General features: G+C 39.4%; 1 protein-coding gene across 30 annotated transcripts in view; it reads right to left on the bottom strand.

The window, feature by feature from the left end:
• Nucleotides 1-20,526, bottom strand: part of RIMS1 (regulating synaptic membrane exocytosis 1) — a 446,831-nt gene extending 426,305 nt beyond the window's left edge. For 6 of the 30 annotated variants that reach the window (XM_019749295.2, XM_019749284.2, XM_019749286.2 and 3 more), the window contains exon 1: nt 19,803-20,523. In XM_019749295.2, coding sequence (XP_019604854.2) covers nt 19,803-19,966 — 164 coding nt within the window. In that variant the 5' untranslated portion in view covers nt 19,967-20,523. Of the gene's footprint in view, nt 1-19,802 lie in introns of all 30 variants that reach the window. The other 24 variants (XM_019749285.2, XM_019749287.2, XM_074333172.1 and 21 more) reach the window with 7 other exon arrangements.
• Nucleotides 20,527-21,573: the final 1,047 nt, after the last annotated feature.

Raw genomic sequence — 21,573 nt, 5'->3', positions numbered from 1 at the left:
ATTAGTCACTGACAGATTAAGATAGAGAAAATTATGAAAGGAAGTTTATCTTTTAGAATACTTACATTAAATGCTATATATGTATACATACACACACACATATATTTATATATATTATATATGTACACACATATATATTATATATACATATATACATATAATATATACATATACATATATACACACACACATATATATGTGTGTATACATATATACACACACACATATATATATCACCAAATTACCAGAGTTTCACCTACAAAACACAGGCCTTTCTTATACAGACTTGATTTTCTCATGAGTTAAGAGCAGACATTTTGACGCATATGGTGTTATGGAGGCATACATGCTGTGAGCCAGCAGTTGGTAGTGATGTTTAGAGGTTTTTATTATTTTATATTTTGAGTATTTTATTATGCCTTAATCTCAGCAAAGGTGCAGAGCTGTGATGCATATGTCTTTCAAAATATTGGAAAATTATACTCATCACCCCTAATTTTGGATGAAAACACCAGCATTGTGTCAACTCTTTACCAGTATGAGTCCACACTAACTTCATATTTAAAAAATATTTTTGAAGATCATTTTTTGCATTTTATCCAGCATTTATTATGAGTATTTACTCAGGCATGCTATTGATTCAATGTGGAAAACTATTCACTTTTAAAATAAAGCATTCCTATACAGAGAGAGTATTTCCATTTGGAGGTATTCCTCCAGGCTAAAACTCAAGATACGGTATTCTTTTCTACTGAATACAGATGATATGAATTATGTATGTTAATCCCTATGCATTCATCTGAGATTATAAATTAAATAGGTGAGTCAACATGTTTCTTTAGAAAAATAACAAATGTGAAGAATTAAATCTGTAAGCATAACGTGAGGTAAATCTGTTCCAAAGTGCTGGTAAAATATGGGATATTGCTGTAGTTTGACAAAAAAAAAAGCACCCGACTTCTGTGTGTTCCTAAAGCTCAGGTAACTGCATTGTGCAAAAACCACTACTATGAATAGGAGTATTCTAACTTTGCACAATGTCAGAACCAAAGCTCCAATTGTGATTCAAAATTCCTTTATACAGTTTCAACACAGCAAGTACTGTACTTTCTGAGCTGGAACAGTGTTCAAACAGTGTAGTTGCACCTGTCTTTATACTCAGAGATGTGAATACCGGGGTGCATAGTACCACTTAAATTCATACTATTATAAAATAACAATTATTATAGCCCAAAGTTGTTAATGCTGGCCATGTACGGAGAGCCGTGCCAAATGCATTATACAGCCATTGCTATCTCCTCTACTCCTCCCGCCAAGTCCTGTTTCTCAAATGAGAAAACTGGAGGGATAAATGACTTAACCGAGATCATACAGTAGGAGGTGGAACCCCACATTCAAACCCAGGCCTCTTTGATTCTCAAGTCCACACACTCAGGCACTCCCTTCCCAGCAGCCCACAACAATTACTACTACATACTACTAGTGGTGAGGGTGTACGTCAGAGAAACTCTTGTTTATTACTGCCTTTTAGTATCCGGTTGTAATAATGTAATAACTTTACTTCCCAGTTCCATAAAACATTTACTGCTTGTGCTATACAATCTTGACCTAAGTAATTTTTCTCTATTTTATTTTATGTAAAGTGGGGATAGTAATAATTGTTTTACTGGCTTCCTAGAGTCACAGTAAGAATAAACAAGGAGTGTGCACATCAGCACTTTTTGCTACAGGTATAGATGTCAGTTGTTGATAACAGTACTGTGTCATACAGGAACCATACTGTACTCTGAAAGGAGAATTTGTTGGTCATTAAGATATTTGATGTGAGAAAGAAGGGAAGTCCAAATATTGCCCATATTTGGCACTGAAAATAACTTCAAAGAGGTTTGTATTCTTTCTCCAACATACACAGAAGCTGTTCTCCATGGAACGTGGAGACACTCCCTAGGTAGTCATTTCTATGCCAGGCTTTTCTAGATGTCTTCAGAATATTCTCAGTTAACAGTTATTGCCATTTCAAGAAGGACTGAGAGTGAGGGGAATAGGTTGTAGGTCTTATTCTGATGCTGGGAAGTCACTGGAGCTCTGGGACACACCAGCGTGTAGGCTTTGGGAGGACAGGGACTCTGCTCCTACAGCTAATTCAGCACCTGCTACACAGCAGTTGCTCAAAACGATTGGTTAAATGGATGAATAAACCTCCATAGCTATAAAAGGATGGTATTGGAATAGATGAGTCATTTTCAGATATTTCCTTTTGCTGCAGAACATTTTTTTTTTCCCAGTAAGATTCCCAGATCACAAAATACAGAACAGATCAAGGCAGTGAGCTGGGAAGGAAGCAGCAGTATAGCATCTAGATGCCTGGACCAGTGCCTTTTCTTCATCTCGTCAACATTACTCCCAACACTCTGGGACAACTCCACCAGACACAGTGTGGAAACCACTGATCTGGAGGCTAAAACCCCTTTTGACTCAAATTTCATGAGTCTAAATATTGATTTCCATCTTCAATAAGTTAATTCTTTCCACATCAAGGAACGTCAACTAGCTCCTCTTTGGAAACAAGTAGCTTAATTAATAAAAGATTTACTGTTAACATATTTGAAATTGCCCATGAATTATCCCATGTGCTCTCCTACATTTTCCATCTTCTCTTGCAGTTGTCTGGCCCTGGCCAATGGCGCATGAGAAGTAGTGACATATGTTAAGTCTACCTCCTCCATCTCTCTCTTTCCTGGCTGTGGCCATGTATTCCAGCAATCACAACTTCTGGATGGAAGAGGGCCATCCAAACCACATGGAACTGTGCAAGTGGGAAGCAAAGTTTTATTATGGCAAGCCACAAAGACTTGAAAGTTGATTGTGCTAATTTTGCTGACAAATAAATAATTTTATTGTAACAGTGATATCTAGCCTGAGCACCAAATAGATCTTCTATAATTGATGGCTCTATTTTCCTATATAACATGGAGTCCTCAGAGTTTAGTGCTTACTCAAGGCACACACTCCAAGGAAAGAGGTAAGGAGTGTGTTGGGAACAAGGGCCTAAATGGGAGGAGAGGATTTTCCAAACATACGTCATTGAATTAAAAATCCATTAAATGCATATGCTCAATATTGTTTGAAGTTCCTGGGAAAGTGCATTATTTACAAAAAAAAAAAAAGTGGGAGAAATAGAGTTAAAAGTTTCATGAAAGCATACTTTTCCAGTGAAACGTAGAGAAAAACACAAACAGATAAATCAGTTCCCAAGTCTCTACCCTCCAAAAAGCTTACGCATTGCCTCACAGACATTTACAAGTGTTCTATAAATGTATTTATAATTTAGGATTTTGGTGATATTATCAATCCCCAAAAGAGGCCTACAATTGGATACTCTTAATAATTGATTTAAATGTTCGATTTTGTCCATAAATCTTAGGTTTATCCTCATCCTTTTGGTGTCATCCTATTGGCGACTTCCTTTAATTTGTAGGCAGCTAATAAATATTGAATTTTTCAAAATTTCTTATTTTGATTTTCAATTAAAATTATTAAGTGGATGCTATGCCAAGCTGCCCAGATGCCCCTTTCAAGCCTGGAGGACTTACTCCTCACGGGTTGAGAATGCTCTTAGATGCTCTTAGCTATCAATCCTCCCTTTGAAATTGCCCTCTGCTGAAGACAGCCATTTCTCCCCAAGCCAGGTCCCATTCCCCGGGTAGCATGAATCCAGTGACTGTGCAATGCAGCAACATTATAACTAGATTCACAGCTCCCAAGGGGACCTGGCTGAGGCCTTATTGTACCTGCTCTGCAGCCCAACTTCCACTTTCCAACCTCTCTGCTTCCCTTCCAGCATAGATGTTAGTCCTGAAAATACTCTCTCAAAAACTCTTGCCCAATAATCTCCATCAGAGTCTGCTTCTGGGCAACCTGACCTACAACTAATCTAAATTACTGTCCAGCCATGAGGATGCAAAACAAGTCAAACTAGCGCTTTTCCTATCACATTATGTGTCCCAAACTGTGCCGCATGAAAAGGATCTGAAGCAAATCATGTCACTCTTGATTCTATAATCCAAATGCTTTCAAGTTAAACTAAAAAAGGCATTCTGGGACACAGGACAAAAATATAAACTGAAAAGATGTATGTGGTAAAGGGGAGGGACAATTTACTTTGATAACAGAGTACGCATGGAGATGTCATGTGTGTGTATGCACACACGCACACACACATGCATGCATGTGCATACATATAATAAAAATATATATACATACTATTGAATTGAAAATATTGTCTTTTTCTAAACATGGAAACTCAAGATGCAGACTTCAGAATATCTATGTAATGTGTGGTAAAAGAACAACTACAAAGTCTTAATCAGGGCTTTTTGGTTGAAAGAAACAGAAACCTATTCAAACTAGCTCAGATCAAGTTACACAGCAAAATGTTCATCCAGGCCTCACAGGAACTCAGTCTGGAAGATCAGATCAGAGTTTTCTCTTGGTGTCTCAGGGGCCAAATGGCCCTCTTATCTGCATGTCTCTGTCAGTCTCTCCCTTTCTGTTGACTCATCTTGCACATGGACCAACATGGCTTCCTCTGTAAGTCAGTAATCATCTCTTTCTCTGATAAATCCACATTCCTGCTTTAAAACTGTCTTCCTCATCCTCAAATCTCCAACTCCTATCGTGTTTCCCCAAAAATAAGACCTAGCCAGACAATCAGCTCTAATGCGTCTTTTGGAGCAAAAATTAATATAAGACCCGGTTTTATTTTACCATAAGACCCAGTCTGTGATGTGATGTGATATAATATATAATACCGGGTCTTATATTAATTTTTGTTCCAAAAGACGCATTAAAGCTCATTGTCCGACTAGGTCTTGTTTTTGGGAAAACACAGTTATTATTCTCAGAAGATGACTCAATTCCCACTTCAAAGAAAAAAATGGAAACCATCAGACAGTTGGTCCTTCATCTTTCCAATCATAAATATACGCTCTTTCTCTTTTATTCAAACCATCTTGTTCACTGTATTCTTTCCATCAACTTTTAAACATTTTGAAATTTATCCTATTTAATTGTCACTTAAAAGAGGCCCACATGAGATAGGATTATCTAATTTCCCTCCAGGTATTCTCTCATACCTCTCTTCCCAAGCTTCTTGAAAGATTTGCCCATATTAACTATATACTTATTCATTCACCTTCCTCTCACGCTAATCATTCCAATGTAGTTCTGGCCCTATCACTTCATAGAAAAAGCTTTTTCTGAAGTCACCAGTGATTCCCTTGTTACAGAATCAAACAGCTATTTATTACTTCTCATTGTATTTGCTGTCTCAGCAGAATTCCCTTTTCATTAATTTAGATATAATTTACATACAGTGAAATGTACAGATTTTTTTTATAAATGTTTATATTTCAATTTCAAAACACACAGATCTTAAGTGTACAACTTGATCTATTTTGACAAACGCGTAAGATGTACAATATGCATGCCTATGTAAATATGTACAGCATTTCTATCCCTTCAGAAAATTGCCTCTTATCTCTTTTCTGTCAACCCCTCACCCCTACTACCATAAAAGAGAACACCAATCTGGTTTCTAAGACCATGGATTAGCTCTGCCTATTCTAGGGCTTCATATAAATAGAACCATAGGGTCTGCACTCTTTTGTGTCTGGCTTTTATTACTCAGCATGATGATTTTAAGATTCATCCATGTTGTGACGTATCAGCAGTTTATTCTTCTGTATGCTGGATAGTTTTTCATTAGATGAACATACCAAAGTTTTTAAGTTAGTTCTTCTGCTGATGGACCTCTGATCTATATCTAGTTTAGGGCTATAATGAAGAAGGCTGTTATAAACATTCTTGTATAACAGATTTTGGAAATACATGTTTTCATTTTTCTTCTATAAATATCTACATATGGAGTTTCTAGGTCATAACATAGATGCATGTTTAACTTTCTTAGAAATTACCAGTTTTCTAAAGCAGTTGTACCAGACTCTGCGCCCAGGAACAAAGTGTAAGGATTCTAGTTGCTCATTACCTTCATTAACATTTGATGTTGCCAGGCTTTTGTATTTTAATTATCCTAGTGAGATGAAATACTCTCTTCCCTTTTATTTGGTGTAACAAAGGTCTCTGGGTTTTATTCTACATTTCATTTTTAATGTCTTTGCAAGCTCATTGTCCTCTTTCGAATTTTAAAAGTGAAGTTACCTTAAGGCTCATGTTAGGGGCTTTCTCCTTCTCTGAATCCAGTCACTCACCCTCACCTGTAGCTTCACTGTCACCAGTGTATAGATGACTCATAAATTTACATTTCCAACCTATCCTCTCTTCTGAGTTTCTGACCTACAGCCTACAAAAGCCAAATGACCGAAACTAAACTTGGGATCTCCTTTCCATCCCTCTAGGTATTCCCAAAACCTGGTGTCACAAGTCAGAAATCAACTCATATTTAATCCATTAAAAAAAAAAAAAAAAGGTGGCTTTTGTTCCGCAAGTATCTCTCAAATTTTAACATTTTGTCATTACTACTGAAGTCTTTGCTTCTAACATCTGTCACCTGGAGTTCTGCAATAACCTGCCAGCTATTCTGTACACATACATGGCCTGAGCATTCATCCAATCGATTCTTTTAAAATTTATTTATTAAATTTATTGGGGTGACATTGGTTAGTAAAATTATATAGGTTTCACGTGTACAATTCTATAATATATCATCCATGTATTGCATTGTGTGCTCACCACCCAGAGTCAGTTCTCCTTCCATCACCACATATTTGACCCCCTTTACCTTCTTCTACCACCCTCCTCTCTCCTTACCCTCTGGCAACCACTAAACTATCGTCTATGAGTTTTTGTTTTTTTGTTTGTCTTGTTCACTTGTTGCTTCCAGTTTTTTTATCCTACATAGAAGTGAACTGATGCTGTAGCCAAAATGACCTTTTAAAAATACTAATAGGATTATATCATAGCTCTCTTCAAAACCTTTTGATTCTTCAGATAAAGATACAACTTTATACCGCAACTTGGGAGACCCGGCGTTGTCAGGCTTCTGCCTACTTCTCCAAATTCCTCTCAACCCACATCCCTCTTGGCTTTCTCTTGACTTTCTCCTCTTCCACAACACTGGCTTCCTTCCACTTCTTCAGAATCACCATTCCACCTCCCACCAGAGACTCTATGTTCTTCCTGCCTACCACGTCCATCACTCCCTATTTGCCTAATTAACTCCTACTCATCCTTAGATCTTAGCTCAGTCCTCACTGCCGTCCAAGGAAAGCCATTCCTGGACAGCCTGATCTTAATCAAAATTCCTAGTTTCTATTATCATATCAAATTATGATATATTGCTCGGTGCTGCATTTATCACAGACTTAAATTTTACAGTTAATCTTAATTGTACTTAAATAAAATGTACCTCCTCCTACAAAAGGCAAGGGAAAGATGATTCTATTAATCTAGCACAATGCCTGACATATCATAAATGATCAATCCATTTTTGTTCCAAGAAAAAAAGGAATGAGTATCATTCATTTTCTTGATCCTCTGGTGATTTATTTTCAGTCTGAAAGGGAATCTCATTAGTTCTTGGCCAGTCAATAATTATCCGGACTTGGGTCAAGTGTCCATCGTTAGTCCAATCAGTCAAGGCCATGGTGGGATCCTATGGATGTAGGGCTTCTTCCAGATGGCCACTGGGACAAAATTTACAGAAAGGGCCGTGGGTACAAAAAGTTGTGTGAGGTACACCAAGATCATACAAGTTCTATAAATGAAATGAAATTAACTTCCTTTAAAAAGTCTCTACAGAAAGAATGTTTTAAGTTTTCAGGTGTGTGGGTGTGAGAATTTACACATGCAGATGCATGAGTGAGATGTGAGTGTTCATGGATGTATATGTGAGTTGCATTCCTTTCCCATCCCACTAATTCTTTCTTTGGGTCACTGACCAACAAATCTACCTGAAGCCAAAGCTCTAAAAGAGGAGAACCAAAGAAAGCTCTTCTCAGAGTGAACAAAAACCACTGGCCTTCCAAAGTGAAAAACAAAACATGATTTTATTATAATATGTACCTAATTCAAAACCATAGTAAGGAAAAGCTATTTGGAATCATAAATAAATCACTGCATATTTGAAAACGCTGTCTTTTCAGAGAGGTATTAAAAATTAAAAATAAAATGATCACAATTAAGAAGTATTGATACAGTTTAAATGTAATTGCAAGAAATATCATTGCAAAGGGGATAGTTAAATAAAATATTTCCCAGTCTCTGGCAATGTTTCCCTTTTTTTGACTAATACTCACTATAACCAAATTCAAAATCAACAAAGTAATTAGAGGTTCCCTTGGCATTTTCTATAACAGGATGTAATCTTATAGAGCAGGTAAATCAAACCAAAATTGAAAGAAAAGAAAAACAAATTGTTTGAATTTGATGGTAGTTAAAAGGAAACCATGTAGACAGAGTATGACAGTAGGAAGAAAAAAAAAAAAAAAAGCACAGGTCCAGGAGACAAGGACCCAAAGTCTTATACCCAGCTTTCTCACTAATAATGAAAACCTGAAAGAGTCTCTGAGCATCAGTTTTTCTCTCCTTAAAAGTGGAGTTGGAATAAATCTTCAGCGGCTACAATGTCTCATCTTGATTGCCAATCTCATCAATTGATGGCCTGGACATTCATAATGGTTCTGAGGCATCCAACATTTATCAGTGATGCTGCTACAGGTACAGGAAGTAGCCTGTACACTCTGCCTACACTGGACTAGACAACCTCTGAGCTCCCATCATACCTTGGCTCAGTCCAGCTGTGCTTACAAAAGCCAGTGCTTTGTGTCCCGGGCATGCAAACTGTGTGATTCAGTTCAACAAGCACTTACTGAGGCCCTACTATGCATCAGCCACAGGGTAAGGCAATGGAAATACAAAGAGGATTAAAATACAATAGCTACTTTTAAGGAGTTTAAGTCTAGAAGATGACCTAACTGAGGGACATTTTTTAATTAAAACTGTAATCAGTACAATACTTTATTGTCATGTGCAGCTGATCTACTTCTAAATATTAAATCAGAGAACATATACTTTAAACTGTTACTGAAGTTAGTGATGTTTTAATCTAAAGAAAATGTTTCCTTGAAGCATATCTGTCTAGAAAATTACTTTTTAAAATGTATTATTTACATCCTCCCACGATGACATTCAAACACTTCAAGGAGGCTGTCCTTCCAAAAGCCATGAATGATAAATTAAGAGTAAAGCCGACCAACTAAAATTATATTTCAGTTCAACCCTGTAATATCCTCATAAGTTCTGGCCAACCTGGTTCTCTCAATAGCTCATTCTTTCCTTGCAGGATTTGCTGACAGAATTCCCATGGTTAGAATAACCTTCCCACTCCATCCACCTACTCGTACTTTATTAATCCATCCAGCAGCCTTAGATGACTCCTAGACTCCACACCCTCTAAACCTATTCATTCATTCATACACACATTTAAAAAATCCAGGTACCTATTAGATTCCAGGCTTATGCTTACATGAGGTATACAAATAAGAATGATCCTGCTCTCAGGAGCCTATGCTGTCCTGAGGTGAGACTGTCAAGTGAATAAGGTTATGAAGAAGATGTGCACAGAGGACAAATATTAAAATTAATCTGGGAAGTCTGGGATGATGTACCAGATGAGGTGTCCCTTGAGCTCATTTGAATGGTTACATAAGAACTAGGTAGATTAAGAAGGAAATTCCTGACAGACAGAAAAGCATCAGTAGAGTCACCGACTGTGAAGCAGCGATGATACCTTAAGAAGAAGTTCGCTAAGGCTGTGGCAGGAAGGTGTGCGCAGACCAGGGAAAGGAGAAACTAAGCAGGGTACAGATTATGGAGTTGAAACTTTACTCTGAAAGCAAAGGGGTTTTACTGAATGGACATGATCAGGTGACTTTTAGAAAGATTCCTCTGACGTTAGTGTGAAGATCAGATGGGAGGAGGTCTGCCTGGTGGCAGGGAAATGCAGTAGGTTATTGCAGGCATCCGGGTGAGTAGTGATGACAGTCCACATTAAAGTCAAGACAAGGGAATTGGAAACTAAAGGAGAATTTCAAAGTATTCTACAAAGATAAAAGCTGTAGGATTTGACACTGGCCGGAATAAGGAGTTGCAATGACGATGCTCCCCATAAAGACAGGGATTACAGAAAGCATGGTGTTTTGGCAGAAAGTCAAGAAACTTATGAGGGGTCACAATCAGTTTGAAGTGCTTATGAGACATCCAAGTAGAGATATTTACCAGGTGGTTAGGTACAGCAATCTAGAATTTGGTAGAAAATTCTAACATAATAATATAAATTTGGGAATCGTTAACATCTAAGTATGACTAAAGCCAAGAGTGTGCTTGAGATTTCCCCGAGACTGCGTATAAAATGGGGGGAATAAGTCAAGAGAAGACTGAAGAGAAGGCCAATAGTTGAGAGTCAAGAGAAGACGGAAGAGGGACATGCAGGAAATTTGAAGGCAAATCAGAAGGAAATGGAATTATAGAAGTAAGGGCAAGAGAGAGAGAGCGCCATGAAGTGCTCCAGCTCTGCTTATAACTCCCACTCATTCATTTTGCAATATTTTGTATTGCTAAATATTTAGTCTTACTCCAAAGTACATGTCATTTTTTTTCCCCAATTTGCACTACCTTACCAGATAAAGTTTCTGCTCTTTGAAGTCTGGGACTGTGTTTTTGCTTTGTTTTGTTTTGTTTGTTTTTTATTGCACATGGGCCTCCAAGAATCTTCAACTATACTGCTTTTACTGAAGGTAGGGACTAGATAGCTACCTAACTAATTGTCAATCATAGTTCTACTCAGTAGTGGCTACTACAGCTTAAGCCTTTGGAGCTCCACATAACATGCTACCTCTTTCTAATAAATGCGTCTGGAATTGTTCAGCTAATAGTATCAAGTTTTCAGACTAGTACCACGTTTTTATTCCAGGTTGCTCTATATTAGGTGGCGAGATTTGTCGTACGGTACATAGACTGCGGTAAACTGAAATATCCCATTTAATTATAAGAAGACTTTACAGTATTTTATTTTTCCAAATACATTTTTATGACAATTTTCATGATGATCATGAAAAATATCAAAGTAAAATCTCTCCACAATTTTTACTTTTACTAAAACTTTAATATTCAAAATAAATGAGCCAGCTAATTTCGATATCCCTTTATTACAGATACCAGGGTGTAAAATATATTCATTTTTCCCCATGAAAAAAAGGGTTAGGTAAGAAGACTTAAGCTCCAATATATTACAAGACAGAGATAGTGAAGGAAGACAAATCTGCTAAGCTGTGTGAAATATAAAAGGAAAAGATATTTGGTTACTTTTGTTTTCATCTCTTTCTACTATCTTGCTGACCTAGATATAAATTCTGAATGTGGATATACATATATACTATCCTATATTTAAAGAAACCTGATACATTGATATACATATTCCTCACATAATTCAGATACCATCTGTCTAGTTTTCCAAAATTGCAAACCCCATAGGTGGAAAAGAAAAGAGCTAACCAGCAAAATACAGAGCTCCTCAATGCATTTGGTAAGAGCTGTTTCAATGGCCAGAACAATAATGGGGTACGCTTTAGACCGTTAAAATAACTTGATATTCTTGAGATAAGAATACTTCTCAAATATCAATCAAGAATGCTTTGAGCACAGAAATGTAAGCTGGGAACTAATTAAACAGACTACATAAAGTCTAGCAAATACAGCCAGAAAACTCCATCAACAACTGCTACTATACTAGTCCCCCTCTGTGAACATGCATATCATACATAAGTCAATTTTAAAAAGCAAAACTGTGTAAGACATTTATGGGACAGTACAGATACCTTAATTGGTTTTCAATTTACATACTTTGTCTATGTAAACATAATGGCATCTCCCAGACAATAATTATATGGTATAATGATGAGGAATAGAAAAAAAATTATATACTAAATAGTATGTAAATCATTAGCAAAGTATTACCTTTCATATTATATAAAAATATCTGTTTGGTTCATCATGGTTCTTTAAAAGAGCTAATATCTAATTAAGCACATTAATTACTTTCAAATTGCATGAAATTACTTTCTATAACATTACCTTCTTCTACTATCTAAACTTCAGAAGAATTATCAAAATACTGCATTCTAAAATCTATTTAAATGTCTCCTCTAAACTGCAGGCTGCTCCTTTGCCAGGCCCAAAGGGGAATTTTCATAAAGAGTCATGTATGCAGATGCAATCCATTGATACTGTTATTTGAAAAATATTTTGAAACTTTAAATTCAACTTTGCCATTAAAGGTGGCATTCCCCTGAGGCTCAATCAAAGATAACACCTCCTTCTCAGCAAAAGCCTTTCCATTTACCAAACAATGAGTTTCAAGATTCTATGCCTACAATGTGCTTGCATTGCTTATTGATAAGATATATTTTATGACTGTTAATTGCTTGATTTTCTGAAGTTTTAAGAATTATTTAGGTGAGGGAAAGCAAAATTTATAAAGAGGTAAACAATATATCATCCAGACTGAAATTCAAAATTGAGAGAAAAAGGTACTATCAATAATTATAGCATGATATAGGCATAAATAGATACTGTCCTGGGCAAACCAACATGTACAAACACTTTCAAACAACTCTATTTTGTCATTAAATAGAGGTTCATTTGTACAAGAAATTTTCACAAGATAGTAACAGAGGTAGAAATATCTAAAGTCAATTCTGCAGTATATTCCCCTCTTGTCATCTACGGAAAACTGACCTAGATCAAAATCAGTGTACATAAATTTGATGTAAAAGGGTGAGAATATACATACAGAAAACCCAAGACAGCCATGACAGAATCTTAAAAAAATTCTTAAACACATACACTCTTATTATACCACCCAACTGACAGGAAAGAGAAACTATTACTTGACAAATACATTGCCCCTTATTCAGCTAATTCTAAAAATGAATAATTTGTTAAATTCAGTGACAACACAATCATCAGCCTGTTTCTCTAATTTTTTTTTCTAGTAAAAGATAAGAAAATTACCCAAAGCTAATTTCTCTTCTCATTTTTGAATTAGAGCTGCCTTTTTGCTATTTCAAACTTTTATCATTTTGCACACATTGCTTTTTGTGCTAAAGATATTTATGAGCTATTTAATGAGAAAGAAAGAAGAATGTAAAGAAGGTAAATATAACCTCAGATCAAATCCTGGACTTATTTTATCTTTTGTCTCCTTGCCAAATTCTCACACTGATAGCTGCAGCCCTCACCACACTGCATTGCTAGCATGATATGATAAATGGATTGTACAAGAAGTCATCTCCACAGGACCCTAGTAGCTGCAATAATCACAGGAAAAGATGATCTTGGGATTCTTCTATAGCTTTACAGAATAAAGATAATAATAGCATCTTTCTTTGGTACAGTAATTTGAAGTTTAAAAGTGCATCCACTATTATGTTAAAGCCTCATAAGTCAGATGGGCAGGCATTATTACCAATTCCACTTTACACATAAAGAAACTGAGGCTCGGATGGGTCACACCTAGAGAAAGTGATAGTGTTAATACCAGAATCTTGCCCACTGCTCTACCCAACGATCCAATGTTCTTGATATGGCAGTTTTAAAACTGACCATTTATAACACAGTAGGAACTAAGTCAACATCAGACTATGCCAGCAGAAGACCCTCTATTTCTACCCAAACAGCCCAATGCCTGACCCAATTGAAATATCTGAAACAATGATTTTATTGTTGAATTGAATATCATATACTTAGTTATAAATAGCCTACCTAATAAATAAAATTCAGAACAATAGTAGGGAGAAGAAATAATCTCATGGTGGAGGAGAATGGTGGGAAAATGCTAAGGTATTAGAGAACACTGTGAGCAAAAGAGCAAGCAGATCAGAAAAGCCCCAGATGCACATGGGGTTAATGAGTCACCTGCAGCCAGATCTAGAGACTGGGAGCAGGACAACTTGGAAAAGGGGAGAAAATGCCACTAAGATGTGTGAAAATCTTCTCCTGCTTCTTTGAAGTTTTATTCTCTGTACTCCAAGATCAAATGCCATGAGCAAAGGGTCAGGAAGGAACCTAGCTAGTTCTGGGAATTTCACTAATATTAGAAAACTAATAGAATACTGACAGTGTGGGCTTCTCATCAACAGGTGAACATGAGGCAGAATAAAATATGTGAAGTATCCTCCAGCCAAAACCTGACACACAGAAGGCACTAAGAAATGGTAGTCTTCCCCCAACAGAAGAGGGAAACCAACCATAATTCTCACAGCTTCATGCACTTTTAAAAAGACATGCAAGAACACTAAAGACATAGAGTCAATGTACTTGAGTTCCAGGTTCTATTACTCTAGTTGCCATGTAGCTCAGGCAAATTCACTTCAACTCTTGGGACCAGCTCTAAACCATCCAACTCATAGCATGTAAAAATTTGTTTAAAAATATAAAATAGCCCATAAAGATCAATGACATGCAACACAATGGACTTTATAATTCATGGTACAGCAACCTGTCCATCTGCTATTTCAAGTGTGGGAGAATAATAATATTATTTCTGGAATTCCTGTGTTTGATATCTTTCCAGGGAGCTTACTACACATGTTTAACACAAATTGTTCTCCTCATTTGACAAGTTGAGCAAATAACACTCCCAAGATATGTTTCTATTCAAGTCAGCAGCAACACATATAGCCCACACTGGTTTCCATAGTCTACTTCAAATTTAGTCATCTATTTACTTAAACAATGGTGCCCCCTCACTTCTGGTTAAGAAGAAATACATACAAGTTAAAAGAAAGTCAAAATAGGTTGGCAAAAATGTGAACTCATGGTTATGTCACCCTCCGTTCTTTTTAATGCCTCACTTCTTTCATTTTTTAGGCTTCCGTTTTCTATGTTTTCCCCATGAGTATTTGAGAACTCAGTACGGACCATGCACATTTACTAACACTGGTTCTTGTTGAAAGTGGAAAACTCCAATAGAGTTCAGGGTTAACCTTCCCTAAATTTAGCCCTGTCCATTAATGGTGTAAAGGAGACTAGATTCCAAGTGAAAGGTTGTAAGCTTTCTCCTCTGTTCTTGTTCTACTTAACACGCATCTCGGTAGAAACAGATGCCTGTTCATGGTTTAGCCACTTTTTCTCATTACTATTTGCCTTTTTTCTTTTTCCTTCTTACTCATCCTGCCTCAGCAACATGATAGAATATTTTTGGGTGTAAGTTATGAAAATCTTTGCAAACCCCAAGGAAAACATGATACCTGCATACATGGCGGTATCCTCACCCCTCCCCAGCTGCCCCAGTGTACTTTTCTTTTTCCACATGCTAATTGGGGTCTTTTATATTGAGCCTTATGAATACATTTCAAGCCACAATATGATAATTGGTTGGAGGAAGAAATAGGAGGGGAAAAAAGCTTAAGTTACAAGAGTTCTGCTCCTTCTACTTTCTCCTCTCATGAAGAAAGTGGATATTACGGATGTTTGAAAAGTCAGAGTTTGGTTTCCTTTTAAGAAGAGAGGAAGAAGCCCCAAATCAATACTCTACAAATCACTTCACACCATGAATTGCAGGATTTTTAAGAAAAACAGAATCTCTTAGATCCTCAGTTTAATTTTCTTGCCCACATTTACACAGTCAGTGGCAGAACTAGAACTAAACGCTTGGATCCAAAATTAGTGATCTTCCCAACACAGCATGATGCTTTTTATTATCTTTGAACTGGAAACAATTCTCCTGCCCTCAATCCACAGGAAAACTCTATTAGGAGTGTGGGTACAGCTGTAGGTCCTCCTAGAATCATCAGCTGAACTTCCTAATCAGCCTAACCTTTTGCCAAACCGCTTCTCTGAAACTGAGGGAAGAGCAGAAATTAATTTAAGGAAAATGTACAAGCTTCTTGGTAGAAGGACAGCATAGTGTGTGGGAAAATACTTGGGCTTAAAATAAAAGATCTGGCTTTGAATCCTGATTGGGTCATGTTATATGTGTCAGGTGAGGGTATTACTGGAACTCTCTGAGTATTGGATGAGGGTTTGAGAATCATATGACCTAACTTACCTTCTGCCCAGGCTGTTGTGAGGATTTAAATATACATATATTAAACCTGAGCATAGTTCAGCTATTTGGCATTTGAGTCAATGACCACTTAGAATAATGGCCAGCATGAGGTAAATGCTCCATAAATGTTAGTAGTTTTATTAAGTATTCCAATAAGGTTCTCAATTCCCACATGCAAAAAATCTCTGTAACTCTACTTCTATGTTTTTTCTCTTCTCTTACTATTCTGTAGTTCCTTTCTCTATGAAGCTTTTATTTAAAAAAATTAAAAAAGGAATGTGATTTTACATCTAATGAGATCTTCTCTGATTTAGGTCCAGATAATGCAGTTTCCAACCCATGTAATATATTGACTCATGGTATCTGGTGACAATTACTTGAAGGGGTATTTATTGAGGAAGTTAGGTTTCAAAAAGTCTCCAGAACACACACACACCCCAAAAACCTTACTAAGATTAAGAAAAGACCTCTTATTTTCAGATAAGTAAATCAACAACTAAAAATTATTTGTGGGAGTCAGCTATTTCTAGTTACATGGCAATGGTATTCAAAACAAGTGTATTTTGCCAACAAAATGAATAGTTTTTATGATAAAGCACTTATAATTTTGAATAAAATGTATCTGAAATCTTGACGTGAAAGTAGCTTGATTATTCTTTTCCATTTATACGTATTTAAAACTTTATCAAGACCAAATTCAAGTAGTAATTTACAATCAAGGCTGATGAAACTATACAAATAAGTTTTAATTGATATTTTATAATGTTTCTTTGGCATGTTTACCCATTAGTTTTCTATCTTCTCTGTAGTAATGTTTATTTTTGTACACTGTAAAAAGAGACAGCATGTTCAGTAGGTAGCACAAATGATTGTTCTGCAGTGATGACAAAAGTGAATTTTAGGTCTAATTGCTCTATTACCAGTACTTTAGCTTTGTATGGCCTGTTGTGAAAGGAATTAGTGAGATATGTGATATGATGGACCAAGCATTGCCACAAAAACTTATTTCTGATTTAACAAATATTTCAAAGCCCTATGGAAAGCAGCCTGTGTTCCAATATATTGTTATGCAAAGTTTAGAAAAGGCCACCACTTACAACTATATGTCATTAAGTTCATATATATTATTCTATAATTTGAATAGGCCCTATGATCCCCAGTTTTTAAGACATAAAGTGCCCTCTAGAAAAAAGTACAGCACTGTTCCAATAATTGCAGACAATTTGACACACTCACATGGCAGCAAACTGGGATTCCAAAACCCTCACCAATCTGCCACTGCACAATAGGCCAAGACATTAGCAGAGGAGGCTGATTGATAAAGTTAATGCAGAGGTCCAGGATTATAAGGGCTGTTGTATAACAGCATCACATACTACGATATTGTGTGAATCCTTGCAATAAAGGAACAATATTTGCAAGCCAGTGGACAGCAGTCACAGGAACAGCAATGGGAAAGATGTTTTAGACATGAGCAGTTGGATACTCCTCATTTTTGTCTATATAAATGCATACAATATTTGCATTGCAGTCCATAGGCACTTAGCAGGTTTGGGATTCTGTCCTAAAACTCACCCTCTCCCACTTCAAATCCCTCCCTCTCCGCCAACCCTGAAACAGCCAATGAAGGGGCGTGATGGCCACCACTTGCACTGTGCCTTCTTCCCCTTCCTATTCAAACCCTGACAAGCAGCAGCTCATGTTTTCCACTGGCTGCTGGAGGCCTCCATTCATCTGCTGTCTGCAGCAAACACCAAAAGGAACAGTAGCAAACCTGTAAACCTTGACCAGCAAATAACGTGCCCATAACAGGTGGCAGGGGCCGCAACCAGTGAGGACAAACAGACTGACAACCAGACAGACAGACAGCAGCACCATCAGACACCATCCATTACTTCCAATCTCAGAAGAGGGGAAGCCTGCAGCACCAGGGACGTCATTGTTCCACTAGGGACAGGCAGCAGCTTAACAAGGGTTCTGCTTCCCTCAATCCAGCAGGCTTAAAGTTTTTTTATGTTTCTTCTTTTTTTTTTTTTTTGGATAAGAAAAGGCAGGGATTCAGAAACCTGCTGCTCTTTACAGAACCAGGCCTGCTCTGGCCTTCTGAGTTAATGGCCCTTTTCTGAGTCTACAATGAAAGAGCAGGAATGACTGGATTTCTACTCTCCTGCTGTGACCTGGCACCCACAGCTCTCCCTCAGTATTCCTGTCTCCCTTCTGGGTGGCAGTCACACTGGTGGGGACCCACCAGTCTGTGAATGCAGCCTCCCTCCATTCCTCTCCTGTGAGGCACAGCTGCACTGAGGGAAAAATAAAGAAACCTTTGGTGGCAGCATCCTCTCACCAGGAGGCAATCATAGGGGTGGGGGAGAGGCCATGCTAGGTGTGCTCTGTGCCTGGCTGTTCCCTGTGTTTCCTGCTTGCCCCTTCTTTGCTATCAGCTAACTCAAGATGCAACAGGTTCCCTTTGGCTCTTCATGCCAATCCTCTGCCCCCTGATACACCTTCTGGCCTAACCAGGGGACACCAAGGAATTAGTCGAAGTCAAGGTCTCTAAATTCCCTGACCCCTGAGTTGAAACTTTCCTGAATACGTAAAGACCTCCCAAGGGAAGGCAAGGTTGAAGTCCCCTTCAGCTCCACTCTAAGTATGATGCTAAGGAGCAAGGAAAACCAAGTCTAGATGCCAGTACCTTGTAAGCAGTTTTGTCTGAGACTAAAGGAAGCAACACCAGTGTCACACATGCCTGCACCACCAGCAATGAGCCCCATCCCCTCCTCAGACACAGGAAAAGGGGGCATTGGACAGCCATCCCCTGAAGGGTTGATGGGCTTTAAGGAAGGGGGGATTGTGCAAATATCCAGTTTCCTATTGTACTGTTTCCACCAGGAACTGAGCAGGCCCCAGAGGTTTCTTGGAAACCAGTAAAGAGGAACCTGTATTTTATTCAGGCCAGAGTCCCCAACAGCTTTTGTCATTATTAAAAAACTTTGCATTGACAATGGCATTACATATGGGTAAGAAAATGTGTCTTCACACAAGTATTCTGTGTAAAAAGACTGAACGAAAGGTTAAACAGAATCTAGGAAGGCAGGTTACCAAAGATGGCAACTGCCCAAAAAAAAGACCCAACCTTGATCTGTGAGATGAATGAGTACCAAAATGAACACTAAAAATAAGCATTTTTCTTAAATAAATATTGGCACCCTTCACTGGGGTAACCCCAACCTGCTAAACAACTCCAGAAAGAAAAGAGGAGCTATTCTCAGCACCTCTTCATCCCACCGCCCCTTTCTTCTACTCATCCCCTGCCCCTAACCTGCTCCCAGCCCAGGGCCCTTCCACTAGGGTGGGATCAGCTGTTCTCAGCTCGTGCATATCCCACCCCCAGGATGTTCACTGACCACTCAATCCTCCTCTGCACCCAGTCTCAAGCCAACCAACCTCTCCTAGCACCTGGGCTCTGGGCTCGGTGGCATCTCCTCCTTCCTCTTGTCCCCATAACCTCTTCCCTGCTCAAGCCCAGAGACCCCGGCCCCCAGGCGGGCGCCTCTGCCTGCACCCAGCACCCTCGCCCGCCCCTCCCCCACACTCAGCTGAGAGGATTGGGTGAGTGAGTGGTGAATGGACCGATGGAGGCACGGAGGCACGGATGGTGCGGCTGGGGATGGCTTACTTGAGCATGGCTTCTTCTTTTTCCTCCTCTTCCTTCTGCCGGTCCATCACTGCCATGATAATGTTCCTCTCCTCCTCGGTCAGGTGGCTCAGGTCGGGCAGCTCTTGCATGGGGGGAGGCACCGTGGGTGGGCGAGGACCGCGGGGCCCCGCGGCCGAGGACATTTTCGTGGCCTGCCCGCCCCTTCCTCTGGCTCTCGGGCTCTCACCTTTCGGATTCACGCCCAGCAGCTGCGCCCCTGCTTCCCCCTCACAGCGGAGCCCTCCGGGCGGCGGCGGCAGGAGGAGGAGCAGCGGCAGCGGCAGCAGCAGAGCCGGGGACTGAGCGAACCCAGTCTTTCATGGTTGTTTGCATCCACCCAGCCCCGGATGCTGCCTTTGTTTTGGTCGCCCTAGCGAGGATCGGGGCTGCCCGGCCGCCTCCCGCAACCCAGCCTCGGCCGGCGGGGGCGGGCTGGCAGAGGCGCGGCGGGCGCGGCGAGGGGGCGAGGGCTCTCGCCAGGCTCGGCCGATCCCCGAGTCGCGGGCTGGGCGAGCGGGGCGGGGGCGGGGCCGGGACCCGGGCTGGGGCCGCCGCCGCCGCCGAGGCTGCTCCCAGGCTCGGCTGCCTCCAGTTTGGGGCTGCGGGAGGGAGATGGAGAGTTTGGGTGTCTGTTAGGCGGAGTCTCGGAGGTTTCGCTCCCGGGTGATGCTGCTGCTCTCGCAGACAGCTGCTCAGTCCCGGAGCCGCTCCGCCCACGGGCACCCACCCGCCCACTCCCCAGGTCCAAGCCACGCGTGCCCCAGCCGCTCTCCCTACGCTCGCCAACGTGCACACCACATCGCTCTATCCCCAGGTACCCCTCACCCGTGAGTCATCCTCCCTCTCCTGGTCTCTGGTGTATGTCATCCTCCCTAGCCCTATTTTTCCATGGGTTGCATTAATTATCATTCTCGCTACCATCTTCATCGTGGAGCGTTAATAGTATTTCAGCACCCACAGCGTTCTGAGTAGTAGGATGGAACACTTCTGGATGCATTTTTTCCCCCTGAGACCAGATCTTTCTCATTACTAGTCAAGTGTCCATAGCCACAATGTAATTTTTTTAAATGATTGTAACACACACACACACACACACACACACACACACACACCTCCAACAGCCTGGATTTTCTAGGGACACTGTATGCAGTATCTTTCTTGATCATCCTCAGTAGGGCTGTTCTGCAATTTATCCTAATTTATCCTCAAGATGACCAAAACACGGCAACTCTTTAATTTGTCAGTTTGGGCTCTGGTAGCCCTATCACATCACATAAGCACACTTCTCTGGTGCTTGCCAACGAATTATCTACTCTAATTCCTCTAATGATGCTGACTATCATCGTGTACTCACTGCTTTGCCTCTGTGGGTGCTTCTCAAGAAACACTGATCCCAGGTAAAACACCCAACACATCGTATTGTAAGAAGCTTCTGCTCAATGCCTGGCCCAATGATAGGCATTAAGATGAGCTTCTCTTGCTGATAAAGGCACAAATAAATAGACAATCCTTTCAAAGCATGTAATGTTATTGGCTTTGAAACCTGAATTTTGTTAATATAATTATAAAAGAGAAGGGTTCAAATTGAAGAACACTTTTCTTTTAATCAATGGTGATGAAATAATTAATGTTTCTCTCTTGAGAATTTCTTTCTCTATTTCCAAAAGGGATCTAGCACTAATATTTTTTTTTCCTCCAAGCCTAACTTTGTTAATGAAGAAGATGATGATGATATTTACAAACCCTAAAA

Source organism: Rhinolophus sinicus, linkage group LG05, assembly GCF_036562045.2.
Source record: "Rhinolophus sinicus isolate RSC01 linkage group LG05, ASM3656204v1, whole genome shotgun sequence".
Classification (NCBI taxonomy): Eukaryota; Metazoa; Chordata; class Mammalia; order Chiroptera; family Rhinolophidae; genus Rhinolophus; species Rhinolophus sinicus.
The sequence above is the reverse complement of the archived record's forward strand: the minus strand, read 5'-3'. Positions and strand labels throughout refer to the sequence as shown.